The sequence below is a fragment of the Crinia signifera genome, chromosome 3, assembly GCF_055691185.1.
Source record: "Crinia signifera chromosome 3, ASM5569118v1, whole genome shotgun sequence".
Lineage (NCBI taxonomy): Eukaryota > Metazoa > Chordata > Amphibia > Anura > Myobatrachidae > Crinia > Crinia signifera.
Window position 1 is genome coordinate 157,095,170 of NC_139219.1, and position 18,003 is coordinate 157,113,172.

General features: G+C 39.4%; 1 protein-coding gene across 2 annotated transcripts; it reads right to left on the bottom strand.

The window, feature by feature from the left end:
- Nucleotides 1-3,306: 3,306 nt before the first annotated feature.
- GJA1 (gap junction protein alpha 1) lies at nt 3,307-17,719 on the bottom strand. Of its 2 annotated transcripts, none has more exons than XM_083176795.1 (2): nt 17,498-17,719; nt 3,307-8,232 (listed from the first exon to the last, which is right to left on the bottom strand). In XM_083176795.1, the coding sequence occupies exon 2, from the start codon at nt 8,214-8,216 to the stop codon at nt 7,077-7,079; it is 1,140 nt and encodes a 379-aa protein (XP_083032921.1). In that variant the 5' UTR covers nt 8,217-8,232; nt 17,498-17,719; the 3' UTR covers nt 3,307-7,076. The 2 variants fall into 2 exon arrangements, with proteins under 2 accessions (XP_083032921.1, XP_083032920.1); XM_083176794.1 differs by lacking the exon at nt 17,498-17,719 and adding an exon at nt 11,389-11,543.
- Between the last annotated feature and the right edge of the window lie 284 nt (nt 17,720-18,003).

Sequence of the window (18,003 nt, forward strand, 5' to 3'; positions counted from 1 at the left end):
CGCGTTGATTGTATGCCTTAAGTACCTTAAATTTAAGGCATACAATCAATGAGACGGGCGCCATGCTAGGAAAGCAGTACCCAGATCCCTTTCTCTGACTGTCAGAAAGCATTCTTACAGTTGGAAAGCCAGTTGATCTATGGCTGTGGTTTTGACAATCCAGTGCCTGTTTTCAACAATGCAGATTCAGTTGAATAATTATGGACAATATTTCTGCCTGTTGTAAATATCATCTTGGATTGACTAATCCCTAAATTTGAACAAAGACAGGAGATAATTTGTACTGTACATCTGCCCTCTCTCTCCATCTAGTGCAATCCCTGTCACCAGTGTGTATTTGTGCTCCTGTCTAGACCATTCCAAACTGTTACTTGTCTTCCTGTCTGCCCACTTGTTTAGTGCTGTTTCGGTACTTGTTTCCTATCTGGGCGCCCGTCGCGGGCATCGCGGGTACATTTATGTATGGCCGCGACGCGATGCCCGCGATTTCCCATTGAAACCAATGTTAAACATGAAAATCGTGTCGGTCGCGTCGCGGCCGGCCATAAATGTACCCGCGATGCCCGCGACGCGATGCTCCCGATTTCCCATAGGAATCAATGTTAAAAGGCGCGATGGCCACGATTTTACTGTTAAATGCCTCAATCCACCCGATTTGGCCATAGGAATCAATGTTAAATGGGCCACAGAGCCCATTAACCCTTAAATGTCCCCCCAAATTTTTAACGCCACCCCACGATCCACGCCAACCCGAAGCGTGGCGAGCGCAGCGAGCCCGCGAGGGGCGGCGGTACGCGTCCTCCGACCTTTTCATGCCCTACTATCCACTAGGGCGTGGTGTGAGAATATAATAGTGTGGCGAGCGCAGCAAGCCACCGAGCCCGAAGCGTGGCGAGCGCAGCGAGCCCCGCGAGGGGACGCAGATACCTTCACAGTTATGCGCGTCCCCTCGCGGGCTTCACAGGTGTCCGTGGCGAGGCGGACACCTGTGAAGCCCGCGAGGGGACGCGTCTACCTGTGAAGGTATCCGCGTCCCCTCGCGGGGCTCGCTGCGCTCGCCACGCTTCGGGCTCGGTGGCTCGCTGCGCTCGCCACACTATTATATTCTCACACCACGCCCTAGTGGATAGTAGGGCATGAAAAGGTCGGAGGACGCGTACCGCCGCCCCTCGCGGGCTCGCTGCGCTCGCCACGCTTCGGGTTGGCGTGGATCGTGGGGTGGCGTAAAAAATTTGGGGGGACATTTAAGGGTTAATTTGGCCTTTTTGGCCCCAAATCGGGTCCATTGAGGCATTTAACAGTCAAATCGCGGTCAATCTGCCGTTTTAACATTGTTCCCTATGGGAAAATCGCGGTCATCGCGGTCATCGCGGGCATCGCGGTCATCCCGATTTACCCGCGATGCCCGCGATTACCGCGATGACCGCGATTTTTACCCCCGATGACCGCGATTATGATCGTGGGCGCCCAGATAGGAAACAAGTACCGCTGTTTCTCCTGTGCAATCAATCAGGCTATAATGGGTCTCTATAGCCTAACCTCTAAAGGAAGCGGCCATCTATTAGCATAGGCGTGCGGACGGGGGGTGCCAGGGGTGCACAGGCACCTCCTAATGACCCGGCACCCCCCACAGGATTGCACGCAAAATAGATTTTCAGCAGCGGTCAGGACTGCTGCATGACTTGACTGCTGCCGCTGGTCTCCAGGACGCCAAACAGATCACGGCAGCTGGGGACATAATGGGTGCTGTTGCGTGGATGGACCTGGGGCGCTGCATCGCTCAGCTCCATAATGTCAGCCCCCCGGCCCCGCTGTGACATTTAGACGTCACGGCGCACAGCGCGCATAGCGCGCACACCCACTCCGTCCCTCAACCCGCCTGTCTGGTCTCCGACTCCTACCTGCTCTTTCCCACCTCCCGCCCGCCGGGTCTCCCATTATGGTAGGTGGTTATGCTTGATGGGCATTAAAGTGTGTATCAATTTGTGGAATGGGCATTACAATTTGCGGAATTATGTGGAATGAGCATTTTGGTGTGTGGCATTATGTGAGCTGGGCTTTAATGTGTGATGGGCATTATGGTATTTGGCATTATGTGGAATGGGCATTGCAATATGTGGCATTATATGGGCATAACAGCGTAAATTTTTGCAGCGCGCCTTTGGCACGCACTGTCCAGATTTCTTGTGTATTTAAGGGGTATGATTCTTTCTACAGCGCATATACATAAATAAGTCACCTTGTATTTTGTGTGCATTGATGCCCAATAAGAGTTTGTAGACACGCCCAGAAGGCGGTGATAGACACGTCCAGAAGGCGGTGATGGACACACCCCTCCAATGGTGCACCCCCTAAAACAATGGGCTGCGCACGCCTATGTCTATTAGAATGAATTTAGGTCTACAGTCATTAGGTCGACCCCACTAGGTCGACTGGCAGGAAGGTCGACCTGACTTAAGGTCGACATGGGCCAAGGTCGACATGACTTAAGGTCGAATTTGCATAAAGGTCGACATGAGGAAGGTCGACTGGTCATAAGGTCGACATGGGTTTTTCACTGTTTTTTGAGCCGACATGTGCCGACAGGCGGTATTTTATGCTCTACCATCCACTAGGGCATGGAGGAGGCTATTAAAGCTGTGGCGAGCGAAGCGAGCCACCGTGCCCGAAGCATTGCGAGCAAAGCGAGCAATGCGAGGGTCCGATTCTCATTGCCAACTGTGTCCATGTCGACTGTGTCGACATTCGGGTCAAAAAACAGTGAAAAACCCATGTCGACCTTATGACCAGTCGACCTCCCTCATGTCGACCTTTATGCAAATTCGACCTTAAGTCACGTCGACCTTGGCCCATGTCGACCTTAAGTCAGGTCGACCTTCCTGCCAGTCGACCTAGTGGGGTCGACCTAATGATTGTAGACCTAAGTGTGGTCTGACAGATGTACCGATTCCCTTCTAAATACCCTACCCAGTTACGTTTTACCCACATATTGTACTTGGTTTTGTCCATGTGTATATAGAGTAATTATCCTACTGTATGGATTTATTTGATGTCCATGTGATTGTGCTGTTTTCACTGAATACCACTGCAGATCCCTTGTTATACAATAAATAAAATACAATATTAATGAAAGGAATGTGAGTTTTATTACTTCACATAGTTATATAAGGTGAATCTGTCTGGATAAAATGATGATGATAATAATAATAATAATAATAATAATAATAATAATAATAATAATAATAATAAAACATTCTGCATAACTATTATTCGTCGATGATTGAATGCAAAATAAATACAACTCAGTGACAGATATTACTAAAGTAGAACTTTATTGTCTAAATGAATCACCTTAGAAACATTTGCTAATAACCCAAGACTACATACATAAAATAAAGCTGAGCATAACAGTAGTTATGAAAAATATCAATTACAATTACTGTTGTAACCTTCTTTCTCTCATATTTTAGAAGTCATACATACTACACACGTTCTATCTGGATCATTGTTGCTGGATGATGATGATAATGGTGCTGTGAACATTAGGATGAGATGTGTAACCCCTGGTGCACAACATAGGTGCACTCAGCAAATTTAACATATGCAGTGTTTCAAATAAATTAGCTCTAGGTGTATTAATGGACAAGAGTATTTCCAGACACTCTTGCATTCAACATATCCCAAGTGCAAATATTAAATGGTTGAAGCAACCAGATCATAATTCATTGTACAAAATTAGTCTCTCCAGAGTAATGAATTCTAGTGTACAGTACATAATGACAACATAATTCACAAAGTTGGACTCTTTAAGAGGGAATGTATATTTTCCTAACTGCCCTTTTTTAAAGTTATCTCAGCTTGTCATATATTACTGCATAACTAAGACATTTAAGTTGTTTTAACTGACATCCATGTGTTTGTAGAGACAACACATATTCAATGCAAAGGCAGTTTTGGAGAGGAATGGTCCTGTGTGACAAATCCATGCAGGCCCCTCCTCCACACGTGCAGTTCTCTGTTAACACATTCATGGTGACTTCTCTGTTGTGTATGCAGAAATCATAGGGGAAATGGCCCCCACACTATTTTCCCAGTGATTTTTTTAAGTGCTCTGTAGCAATGGCTGATACAGGACTCCAGAGGGGCAATTAGAATTAGGGATGTAGTATATGTGATGTTGGCATTACAAAATAGATACCTCAAGGGTTCAACGCCAAAGCTTCATTCTAGGCATATCCATTGCAGTTATTATTAAATACTGCAAAAAGGAAACCATCATTTTCCAAAATGTTCATGTCATAGTGAGATAAACTTAGTGGGTTCCGGAAAGTGATACATATCCCTCTATATCAGGGCCCATGCAACTATATTAAATCATGTTCCAGCTCTAAGCATTTCTGTTGAGTTTCTCACATAGCAAAGTATGTTTACAGTACTAAATTATTACTACAATTCAAGCTTCTTTGATTACACCTTAAACAATTAAATCATTTATGCCATAAATTTATTACTCTCACCATATAAAAATATTAACAAAACAATATGCCGATCAATCGCATCCAAAAAAGAAAACAGCATATACATATATGGAAAAATATAGATCTGGATAAAAACATGACACATAAGCAAGGGCTGACTATGTGCTTCAATGGCACATTACCATATCATTGCCTCTTGGATGAGACCTTACCTAACTTTATTAGGTAACTCTTAATCACTTATAATGGTAGAAATAGCACAAATATACTGTGATCTATAGCAACCAAGTGAGATATATTTGAAATATTTGATTATTTATGCCTCCCAATATTGTCATATAATAAAATCAGACAATATAGGCTGAATAGGGGACACAAACAGCCACGCCAACAGTTAGCCAAAGTCAAAATCTAGAAGGCTATACCTCCTTTTGTCAGATAACAGGAATATCTTGAGAAAATAACGAATGTTAGGGGGAAAGGTGTAATGGAAAATTGAATAAAGAAAAGGAATTATTGGTTGCAATGAAGTACAGTACATAGCCTATTTTAACCTTTTTTATTACATTACCTTTTATGTGTTCATTGATCTCAAGCAAATGGTTCAGGTCAACTTAAGGCAATATGTAGAAAGAACACTTTATCTAGAGAACCAAAATGATATTTTATATAGCATTTTGCCTCAAGTCTTCAAGCGTACCTTGTTTCTGACCTGCATATATTATGGCAGGTGATCTTATAGCTGCACCTAGTTAATGCAGGCACTTGTTTATGGATTACATTATGTTCATTGGTCACTGTTATTTTTAAGAAACAAAAGAAAAAGTGTCAAAGGGAATGTAAAATTAAGTATATGATGTATCACATGAAATTAAAATATGAATTATCACTAAAAGATATTTGAGAAATGCACTACAGAAAAATACTTGTACATCTGAAAACTAAAGCATGCTGAATACTGTAGTTACCCTTTGTGCTATCACCAGGGCTGCCATCATAAATTGTAGGGCCCGGGAAATGGGCAGGCCCCTTCTCTCTTCTCGAACCTCCAGCATAGCTGGTGAGACCTCTATTGCCCATAGCACTGGCTGCACTACTCTACCTCTACATTGCTTCAAGGGAAATGTGAACTTTGTTTATGACAAATTATATTTGACAGATTCCAGTTCTGGGGCCCCTTTCTGTCTGTCACAGCCAAAAACACCTCATGGCAGCCATGGCTATCGCTATCAGCCAGTAAACTGGTACCAATTCCATGAGTTAAAGCCCCTGGCGGCGAGCTATGCGGCGGGCAGTTCCGATAGCTCTCCATCAGAGTATTAAATGCCCTCCCCTTCACTCGCCATTTCCACCTCGCTGGTTCTATTCAGAGAGGTGGAAACGGCGAGTGTGGCAATCAAAATGCCGGGACTTGCTACAAATTGCAGCAGGCTCTCTGCATTTGTGGTGAACCTCACCGTTTAAGGGAGAGGATTTCTGACTGCGGGGATTTCTCCCAAGCATTAAATATGGCAAGGGGGGTTGGATGGCGGGGGTGGCTTTTGCTTGCCGTAAATAAGCCATCCTCTCCGTACAAACCCCCTTCATCGCAGCCCACTGCCGCATTGAATACATCCTAAATAAGTAACATGTGCCATTGTCAAAAGAGCCAAATTAAAATCCTAGGAATCTACATGTGCTGACCTTGATTCATGACATAACGATTAACCAGTATAAATACAAAGGCAGAGTGTGACACTTGATAGTCAGGGTTAATGGATATTAATAAACATATTCTTATTCATAAACAATGTGCTTAAATCAATACATTCTAAAACTAAACCATTTTTGTCATAAAGCAAGTGGCTTCACATTTAAGGAATAAGGTTCATGATAACAGCTACACAAACATGGGAATTCCAACTACTTTCAATAACTTGTTCACAGTGATGGCTAAAACTAAAGTGTCGACTGCAGAGAACAAATAGACGGATCATGTGAACCTTAAATTAAGAAAAGAATCTGTCTAGTAGAAAGATGTGAATAATATTTATGATATTAATTCCATAAAGTGGTCATAAAAGGGTTTTTTACTGTTTCTGTTTGCTTATGAGACAAATCAATTGGCTGTTTTGAGTAATTTAATCTACCCTCTTCCTGACAATTGATTTAAAAATAAAAATCATTCATTCATAAAACATTCAAAATTCATCATTATATAAAAATAATGTTCATTATGGAAAAAAGCACTAACTGCCACCTCCATAATTATTTCAGAACTGTTCCAGACAATCAAACTATTATTTATTTAGTTCACAAGAAATATGTCTTCTTAAAGTAGTATACTGCTCCCCACTCAATAAAATAATGTTACAGACTGTGCAACCATTTCTACTCTGGATAGTCTGATAAAATGCACTGCTACACATGTTTTCAAGAATGTATGTTACTCTATATTTCTGAGTGGTATAGCAAAGGATGTATCCAACTACTTAAATATCAATGTGTACCTTCCAATTCATGAAAAAAGTACTTTTCAAAAGTCTTTCTGCTTGTTAAATCTCTCTTTGAGACAGTGAAGTACCTCCTCCATGCAACAATTTCTACTAAGATTGTGGGCTAAATCTCCAGGTCATCTGGTCTAGGCCTGCTGCTTGCATGGCTACTTGCTCTGCTTGATGGTCTATGGTCTAATATACTGAGAGGCTGCATTTCATGTCCAGGTGCCATTTTCTTGACATTCTGGTGTTCTTCAGGAAAATCAAATGGCTGTGCATGAGAATTTGAGATGGTGCTTCCAGCTTGACCCATCCTGTTCTGCTCTGCACTATAATTAGCCCAGTTTTGTTCACTAGCTTGCTTGTTGTAATTACTGCAGGAAGCAGGATTTGTGTCTGCAGTAACGAGTTTGTAACCTGGTGGTGACATAGGTGCAGTTGGAGACGAACAGCCATTAAAATAAGCATATTTTGTTGAGCCACATTCCTTACCGGGAATAACACGATCAATTGTAGTAGAATAAGGATCTTTTTTTCCTTTTATGCCATCCTTGATACTTTTAAAAGTGACATAGAACAACTCAATAATATTCAGTGCTAGTGAGACCAAAGACACCACCAACATAAACCAAATAAAAATAGTTTTCTCGGTGGGACGGGAAAGGAAGCAATCGACTTGATGTGGACAGGGGTCCCTTCTACAAGTGTAGATAGCATTCAGACTGAACCCATACATGTACCATTGAATCACTAGAAAACCAACTTCAAAAAAGGACTTGAATAGAATGCTGATGATATAGGTGCGAAGCAAACCGCCACGCATTTTGACTTTTCCATGTTCTTCAATGCCATACTTGAATTTTTTTATTTCGATTTGCTTAAGATGCATGTCCACATTACCACCATCATTTTGGACAATTTTTAGTTCTTCTTCTTTCCTGTTCAATTTTTCTTCTTTACGCATCAAGTAAAACACATGAGCCAAATATAGGAGTGTTGGTGTAGAGACAAATATAATTTGGAGAACCCAAAAGCGTACATGAGAAATTGGAAATGACTTGTCATAGCAGACATTTTCACAACCAGGTTGTTGAGTGTTGCAACGGAATGCTGACTGTTCATCCCCCCATGCTGACTCCACCGCTGTCCCTAATAACAAGATGCGAAAGATGAACAGGACCGACAACCACACTTTTCCTCCAGCGGTGGAATAGGCCTGCACTTTGTCAAGGAGTCTTCCTAAGGCACTCCAGTCACCCATTCTTAGAAAGTGTTACCTAAAATAAAAATACATTGTTAATTTAAAGTGTAAAGCTGCTGTAAATTGACAGGCCCAAATGGTTTACATTCCAACTCAAACAAAACTCAATCAATACCTAACACTATTTGATTTTAGGTTACCATAAAATTGCTGTACATAAACCTAAAATGAACATAAATAAACCATATACAGCAACTCTATATGTGTACTGCCTTTAAGACACGTTTTCTCTGAGCCCCGACATCTAATATATGTTCTATATATGTTCTATATGTTCATCAAAACAAAGACTTTTCTATATGTTCATCAAAACAAAGACGTATGTCTCATTTATTGTTAATGTTTCAGTTTAAGAAAGAAATATATGTAACCACAAAAGCATAATTCCCCCACAGACCCCTCAATTAGACTTAGTGTCAGGATTCTGAAACTTTTGTCTTTTCAATGTTCCTGCAATAAGTTCATAACTCTTTGTAAAGAACCTGAAAAATGTTGGATTTTTTTAATTTCACTAAACAAACTCTTTGTTTAGTAGCTTTAACAAACATTTAGTGAAAGTGACTTTAATAGTTAAGGTTTATGTATGGATAGATGATGGTCCATTATTCTAATTGCAACACTGGAATCAACATAGATTTCAGTCATGATTAACAAGCTACAGTAACATCAGACTGCGTCATAGAACTTTCACAAGCAGAGAAAAACCCAACATCATTATGTGGATGGACCAGTGAGAACTAAACCGGTTTATAATGATAATATTTTATTTAATGTGTAAATTATTAAGAGATGGGTTAGATTATTTACCACATCTCATTCTCATTGTAATATATAATATATAATACTATATAATATATAATACAAGAACATTGATTTGATATTTCGAACTTTGGGGCAGATGTATTAAGCATGGCGAAATTATAAAGTGGAAGGTGATAACGCAGGAGCCAATCAGCTGTGTTTGAAAAATGACAGTTAGGAGTTGATTGGCTGGTGTATAACACCTTCAACTTTATCACTGCTTTATCACCACTTTATCACTTTACCAGGCTTAATACATCTGCCCTTTATTTCAAATTTGTGATGGGCTTTTCTCAGTATGATATATAACTGTAATGTAATGTATTTAACAATTTTTAGAAGAGCTACTGAATTTAATATTTCAAATTGAGTTTAGGAAACATAATGTTGTTTCATTTTGTAGTTTTATAAATAATAGAACAATGTTTTTTTTAATATTGAATATTGTTTTATTACCAAACAATACTGAATGGTCATCGGTGATAAAACTATGATGATAGATAGATAGATAGATAGGTGTTAAAGTTGAAACATACAATACTCTTCCAATAAACCATTGTCATGTATAGCAATGTACAATGCATTACATTTTCCTAAAATCTAAACTATTATAAACTATTTGTGTCTCAACAAGATTGTATTTTTAAAATCCTCAGATCTGCAAGATAAGCCATCTACTGCATTCATTTATCACTGAGACTCAGGGGTTCTGTGGAAAACGGACAATATTTAGATTTAACATTTTCTGGGGAAAACACTTTAATAAACATAGCAAAGTCAAGAGGTTTCAGTAGTTGAAAAACAAAGTATGCTAAGCAGATGTTATAATGGCAAAGCACACACAAGAATTCTGATTTGCAAATGCAAACCAGGGGGATGTGCAGATTGCAGCCTGCTTCTCCTCTCTCATTACCAAGCCGCCAGAGCAGAGAAATGTGGGCATGACAGATTCTGCACAATGGCTTTAATAACTGCAAAATCTTACTCAGCAGGATTACCAACAATTAGTGCCTGAACTCATAAGTATGAAAATTCCAAGTCAGGCAAATTCTCAGTTCAAGCAGCAATATATCTGGAGGAAAATGTCCTTAGTGAAAAGCTTCTGCAGAACAAAACGAGGAAAAGAACCTTGTTTTATATATATATTTTTTTTTTTTTGGGGGGGGGGTCTAATTTTAAAGCTGGTAGCACAAAACCCCATACTTGGCATACAGAACAGGCAAAGGGCAGACCGGGTGCTTATCCTAAGTAAAATGTAGCGTCCTGTAGCAGTTAGTTGATTAGAAATTCAACTTAGAACTTTAGGAGTTATATTTCAAAAAGGAAATTTGAGGTTTTTATGCAAGCAGCAAAGATATGTCTAAATATTGACTCATGTCTTTCCATATGCAGTATGGAGGTGTGTTATTATTCATACTGAGACCCAGCTATTACTGCTAAATAAAATCAGTATATGTGTTTTGCCTCCTGGAAATACTTCCTTATTTGATAAAACCAATGAAATTAAACTAGATTACATGACATCATCACATAGACTGCACATACAGCTAGTTACAACTTTAAAGTGAATAGTGCCTATGTCATAATAATGTAACAAAGCGGATCTGCTTACACATGTATGGTGAAGTACATTTCATACATAGCAATCCGGAATCTATAGGAAAGGAAACACTTGTCTAAGTATATTGTTAACTAAATATAGTGTTAACAGATGAGAAACTAACTAAGCTGGAAATAAATGTGTCTAATGCAGCTTCACTGGTAAATAGGCTGCTGGCATTTGGATTATACAACAGTGTCCTATTATTTTGTATTGGCACCAGCAGTAGTTGGCACAATATTGTAATGCGTAGGGGATTGATCACAAAGCAACCCCCACCTCCAAAAATAAATAAACAAATAAATGTGTTTTTATTTTTTTATATATATATATATATATATATATATATATACTGTATATATTATACATTATTATATATACACATTATTATATATATTATATATACAGTAGTTATAGTATTATATATAGTTCATGTGTACTGTGTATATACACATTTTAACTTTTATCCAAAGATAGTTAATACTATTCTTTGTAATTCCTTGTAATTGAGTGACAAATATTTTTCTGATGAAGCACACACATAAAAATGCTTAAACTGCTTTTGAAATTGGCATTAATAGAATTTACTATGTATATATATATATATATATATATATATATATATATATATATATAAACATTACAATGTAAACATTCAAATATATAGTTGCTGAAGAAATGACTGGTAGTGGAGAAATGCAAAGCCCCCCCCCCCCCCAGAAAATATGACAAAAGGCATAAAACAAATGGAAAAAGTCAACCACACAATACCTTTCAGATCCGAACTGGTGAAAACAAACTCCAAGTTTTCCTTGGAGAGTAAAATGAACAAGTGACGGTGTGTCTTTTTAAAGTTTAAAAGTCTGCTGCTCACTGCTGCTCACTGCACAGTCCTGCAGAAGTTGCTAAACTTTTTTTAGCACTCTATCAAGGCTTTTAAAAAGTTTGCAATCCTCAACTCCGCCTTCAGGAGGCAGAGCAAGGAAGGGAGGAGAGAAAGGAGAAGATGTGATTAATCTGAAAACAGCTTTAAAGTGAAAAAGCCGAAGAAGGAATTTAGAACCTTTAATCCAGTGATGGCTAACCTCGACACTCCAGCTGTTGTTGAACTACACACTCCAGCATGCCTTGCATCAGTTTTAGCATGGCCAAATAGTAAAACTGTAGCAGGGCATGCTGGGATGTGTAGTTCAACAACAGCTGGAGTGTCATCACTGCTTTAATCAGAAAGTGATATTGATAAACCCTAGAGATAGAATTGCTTTATTTAAAAGATATTAAACTGATTTTTTGCTGCTTGCTAATATTAGAGGAGAATGTTTAACTACTTTATACAGGACTTGTGTTTATCTTTATGTGTTTATCCATATTACTTTAATTAAAAGGATATTTTCCCAATTATACTTTTCCAGTGATTTATTCAATGGTGTGTTATCAAAATTGATAGACAATGTGAAGTCATGCTTAAAGATAAGGTATACTCTAGCTGTTACCCTCAGGGTTTCCTATGCGGAAACCAAATGTCTTAATTATATACTCATAATTTGCTGCACTCTGATTATAGTCATACTGTATTATGTTACACGCTGGAGATACAATGAGAATATACTACGTTATGCTTTAATCAGTCCTTTTTGTGAATGCAGTGTTAGCATTATTTGCTATCTGTTATTTACAATCATGCATATGCCGCATTCTCACACATTCCTTGTTCATTTTATATGCACAGACGACAAAAGTCCAATGTTTATGTTCATGACTTTGGGTATGTACTGTTGTCTAGGGTGCAGTACAATGTGACCTGAAGCATGCCAGTGATTGTCACCAGTAAGAAGGTGGCTACTTTTACAGCTCTTCAAGTTTCTAGCCATGGAGCAGTAAAGTTACTTGAAGACGTGATACCATATAAGCACGAGTTCTCAAACTCTGTCCTCAGGGCCCCCCACACAGTTCACGTTTTCCAGGTCACCAGGCAGGTGCACAGGTGCACTCATCACTCATTGACATATTAAAAGATCCACAGGTGAAGCTAATTATTTCACATTCTGTGAGGAGACCTGCAAAACATGCAGTGTGTGGTCCTGAGGACTGGGTTTGAGAACCTGTGCTATTTAGTGCCAAATAGTGGATTTGAGCATATCATTTAAAACACATCCAAAAAGTATGTTTTATCAGTCTCTCCTTCATTGATCCTCTCAGGACTATGCCCATTTCTGGCACATGTATAGGACTTTTATGCCGATGCTCTGTCATATTTGTTTTTTTATTTAATAATTTGATAAAGTTTATACATTATAGCACAGTAAACAACAGCATAAATGGTTACACTAAAACTTTTGAATAGAAAACTTACTGCAATTCTTAGTGTTCATTTTTTCCATTCAGTAAAATGTGGAAATAGTGTAACTATTGTTAATGAGATTTCACCTCTGTCACTTTTATTGTTTGCTCTTGAGCTTCATTTTGGAGATCAGTAAAGCATCAATGCTGCTAAGTGATTACATCTCAGCTGATAATGGTACATTGTTTTGTAAATCCTACTATTATTCCTGGAATAATAGGAGAGAGAAAAGGGTTTAATGAGAATATCCTTTCAAATTGAGTTCTCTTTCTGGATTAAAACAAATTAATGTCAGTACAGTATATCAGGTCCAAAATTATCAATTGACTGTAATTTTTGCATTTTTTTGTTTTAAATTAACCTATAGACATAGGGAGACTTCAATTAGCTGTGGTAATAATATGCCATATGCTAATTGAAGCAGCCAGGCTATTCAATTGGGATTCATAAGAATAACCAGCGGTGGGGATTCTGGCAGTCAAAATGCCACATCAGCATCACGACAGAGGAAATCCTGACAGGGGTCAAGTACAGTAAGTATACCTTACCTTGCCCCCTCAACCCTACCCCCTACAGTCTAAGCCTAACCACTACAGCCTAATCCTAACCCATGCAGCTCGATGACTAAACCTTGCCCCCTTGCCATGGGTCTAACCTAACCCAAAGTCCCCGCCCCCCCCAGCCTAAACCTAACTCCCTCCATGACCTAACACTATTGTTCCCCACATACATACGTTCGGAAGGCAAGCTGTCAGGATTCCAGCACTGGCATCCTCACTGCGGTCGGCATTCTGGTTTCCTGGCGGTAGTCAGGATGCTGAAATCTGTATTGTGACTTTGCTTCTGTTATATCGTTTTTTAAAGGCTTTATCATCAATATTTGAATAAACATTGTTTACAAAGCAATAGTAGAAATATTGTGGCCATTAGTGGAACAGGTACTAATACAATACTATTGTGTGCATACCTCACCACTGTCCCCATTTTCGTAGGACAGTCCCAAAAAACAGAGTCTCCCAGAGTGCGGGCTATGCCCACATAGTGATGAAAAACATTGGTATGGATCGCAAATTCGTCAATGCCAGTAGTGGTTTCCAAACTGGGTTCCAGGGGTGTCTTCGTGCCCAGGGATGGTAGTTAGTGACCAAATCAAATTATCTATGGTCATTTGTATAGGCAAAACCAGTACTTGTTGCTTACAATCATAACTTATGTCAGCAAACAGAAGCAAATCCTGTCCCTCCCAACATACTTTTGTCCTAGGGCTGCCAAGGAAAAAAATCTAAAACTCTAGGGCACCATGATTCAGAAAAGGCTGAGAATCTCTGGTCTGTCATACTATACAGCACATCAGATTTGATATTGGATGTAACAGACATATATCCTCATAGAGTAACCAGCTGCAATATATTTAATAATCCAATTTGACATATGAAAAATGAGTAAAGCTATGTCAAAACAAGGAAACTTTTGGATATTAATCAGAAACCTCTGGCAAGTTTTGGTATTTAGCCATGTGAAACATCAGGAGTAAGAATTGGAAGAACATTTTTTGGCACTGCTAGGTTGTATGGATTTGTATAGTATATTTGTATCTTTTTCCAGAAGAGTATGACATTTCCCTTATCTTAAACTAACATACTGTAGAATGAAAGCAACTTCTAAGGCGATATGTTGGGGATGTAGTCACTTGGTCGACCATTATAGGTCGACCGCCACTAGGTTGACACATGAAATAGGTCGACATGGATAAGGTCGACATGAAAAAGGTTGACATGAGTTTTTCGTGTTTTTTTTTTTTTAATGTGTTTTTTCATACTTTACTATCCAAGTGGGCATAGAGTGAGAATATAATAGTATGGGAGCGAAGCATGCCATGCCAGGGGACATGGTACACTTATATGGTGTCCGTGTCAAATTGAGTCGACATAGCCAGCCAAAACAGAGAAAAACTCATGTTGACCCTATTATGTCGACCTTTTCCATGTCGATATAATGACCATGCTGACTTAATGCACTTTGACCTATTTCATGTGTCGATCTAGTGTGTCTGTCTACCTAAGTTCTGTCGACCCTATGACCCTTCTGGTCTCTGTCTCTTTCTAGATCTATTCTTCTGTAATTCACAAGGAAAGAGAAAAACATGGGGCCCTTAGTCCTTTTATGGTTCATAACAAATGTTTTAAACGGAAGCAAATGATCTACAGTTCATTTTAATTGAATTTTCTATAATCTTTTTAATACATATTTTAAGATCCAAAAATCATATTTTTGATATTTTCCCAAGAAGATTTATATAATTATATATAGAACATACTCATCATTGAGTACAATATTACAGTGTTTAAATCATACTTAATGAAAAACAAAAATTATAGGATTAAATCATTTAATCTATGCATACTGTATATGTAATCTTTATGAGCAGTGTAGCAGTGATAGCAAACAAGTCATCATCTTAGAGCAAACGTTCTCAAATTCGATCCTCAGGAATCCAAATAGTTCACTTTATAAATGTCCTCACAGAGAACGGGATGCACTAAAACACAAATGAAGTAAAACCCCTGTTTTTTTACCGCAATTTTAAGTTCACCAAAGCCCCTCCCGGCAAGGCTTCTCTGCAGGGGTTACGGACATAGAAGCCTATGGGCTTCTCTTGGCAACACAACACAGATACCTACCAGTATGCCCCATGGTCACCATCTTCGCAGTTGTACTTCCCAGTTAGAAACTAGGAAGTCCAGAAAGCGGCGGGGATCGCAAAGGCAGCTCTTAGCGTGAGAGCTGCCCTTTGCATTTTTCATAGCATATACCAGACATGTCCAAACTGTGGCCCTCTAGCTGTTGTGAAACTACACATCCCAGCATGCATTGCCATAGTTTTAGCATTACCTTATAGCAAAACTGTGGCAAGGCATGCTGGGATGTGTAGTTTCACAACAGCTGGAGGGCCATAGTTTGGACATGCCTGGCATATACTGTATGCGATGAGCATGATCGTGATGGGTGGCAGGTTGTACCGCTGCTGCTTGGTACATACCAACCAACATCACAAATAAAATAATGAGCACATCCATGTAACTGCAGGGTGACCTGAAAAACATGAGCTGTTTGGGGTTTGAGGGCCACGTTTGAGAACCACTGATCTACAAGAGAGTGAGAGGACTTAAGGGAGAGATGTACTAAGCCTTGGAGAGTGTTTAAGTGAACAAAGATAAAGTACCAGCTAATCAGCTCCTAACTGTCCTGTTAAAGACCTATTAGTGTTGACCTATTGACCACATCCCACTATAATAGGGGTATCCGGACTCATGATAGATTGACTCTAGGTCAACAGTCATTAGGTCGACAGTGGGTCACCTTTAAATGGTCGACATACTCAAGGTCATTGAGTATGTTGACATTGACAGAATGCCAACATGAGCAAAAGGTCAACATAGATATGGTTGACACTAAAAAGGTTTTTGGTTTAGACCGACTTGGTTCATTCTTTATCATCAAAGTGGACATAGAGTGCAAATAGAATAGTGTGCCGATAGCACTTATACGGTGTCCATGTCGACATTTGTTGACAGACATCCCAAAAATGTAACTACTTATGTCAACTTTTCAGTGCTGTATATGTCGACATTTTGCTTGTGTCGACCTTCTGTCAATGTCGACCTTGAGTATTTTTAGGTGCCGACCTACCCACTGTTGACCATTAGTGGTCGACCTAATGACTGTTGACCTAGAGTCAATCTAGAATTTATACCATAATAGGGAGGTTTGGTTACTGAAAATGGTGACGGACAGCCAGAGTTGCGAGTAGCTTTCTATCTTACAATTTTTTGAATGATTAATCTGTTATGCCGCCTACTTCTACTGTCCACCCAATTTGCACACTAACATGCTGTATTAATAAACAATAGTAAGTAGGAATAGAAGGAGTAGTAGAAGTAGCATTATTATTATTTCTAAAACTAATATTAATAATAATAATATTAATAATAATAAGTATTTTAATCTAAAAAGATAATTACACAGACTTAGAAACAATTATGTAACTCACAATGTACTTTGGCCCTTATTCAGATCTGATCGCAGTACAAATTTGTTCTCAGAATGGGCAAAACCATGTGCACTGCAGGGAGGCAGATGTAACATGTGCAGAGAGTTAGATTTGTGTGAGTTATTTTGTTTCTGTGCAAAGTAAATACTGGCTGCAATATTTTTATACTGCAATTTAGATTTCAGTTTCAACACACCCCACCCAAATTTAACTCTCTCTGCACATTACATCTGCCCAACCTGCAGTGCACATGGTTTTTCCAAGTTTGAGAACAATTTTTTACCGCAATCAGATCTGAATAAGGGCCTTTTTGTAACATAGAGGCATCCTGCGAAAAAATCCTGATAATTTTTAAATGTTGGCTGTACACAAGTTTATTGACAGGAAGCCAGCGTTTTTGGGTGGTAACCAGACGTTTTCTGTGCGTGCCAGGCAAAACGCAGACTTCGAAGTCCGTAGCTGTGACGAAACAAGTTGGGCGTGGTTACCTGGTTCCGACGTGGTGACGTCCTGGTCTGGTCCGTGCTGTACCTGTGGAAGCTCCCGGGTGACTGCTCCCTACCTGATGCGCTCCGTCTGCAACTGATCACTTTTCCATCGGCGCCTGGTCCGGCTGTATTGCTCTGTCCACACGGCAAGCTTTCTACTTTTAACCCTATGTATGTCAGCATTATACAAGTAAAAATTTCATGAATTTATTGCTGATTGGTGCGCTTCATTCTTCTCTTTTCTACATATATATATATATATATAAAACTCCAATAATGAAGGCACACGACACAAAAATTCAGTTCCAACGAATGTATTAGGCTAGAAGCATCTAGCGCTTTCAAGGGACACAGCCCCCGTCTTCAGGATGGTAGCCTCTTACAATACAACAATGTGGTCACACTGAGTTGTATTGTAAGAGGCTACCATCCTGAAGACGGGGGCTGTGTCCCTTGAAAGCGCTAGATGCTTCTAGCCTAATACATTCGTTGGAACTGAATTTTTG

Excerpts from the sequence above, each read along its gene's own strand:
- GJA1 (XM_083176795.1), bottom strand. The coding sequence starts at position 8,216 with ATGGGTGACTGGAGTGCCTTAGGAAGACTCCTTGACAAAGTGCAGGCC.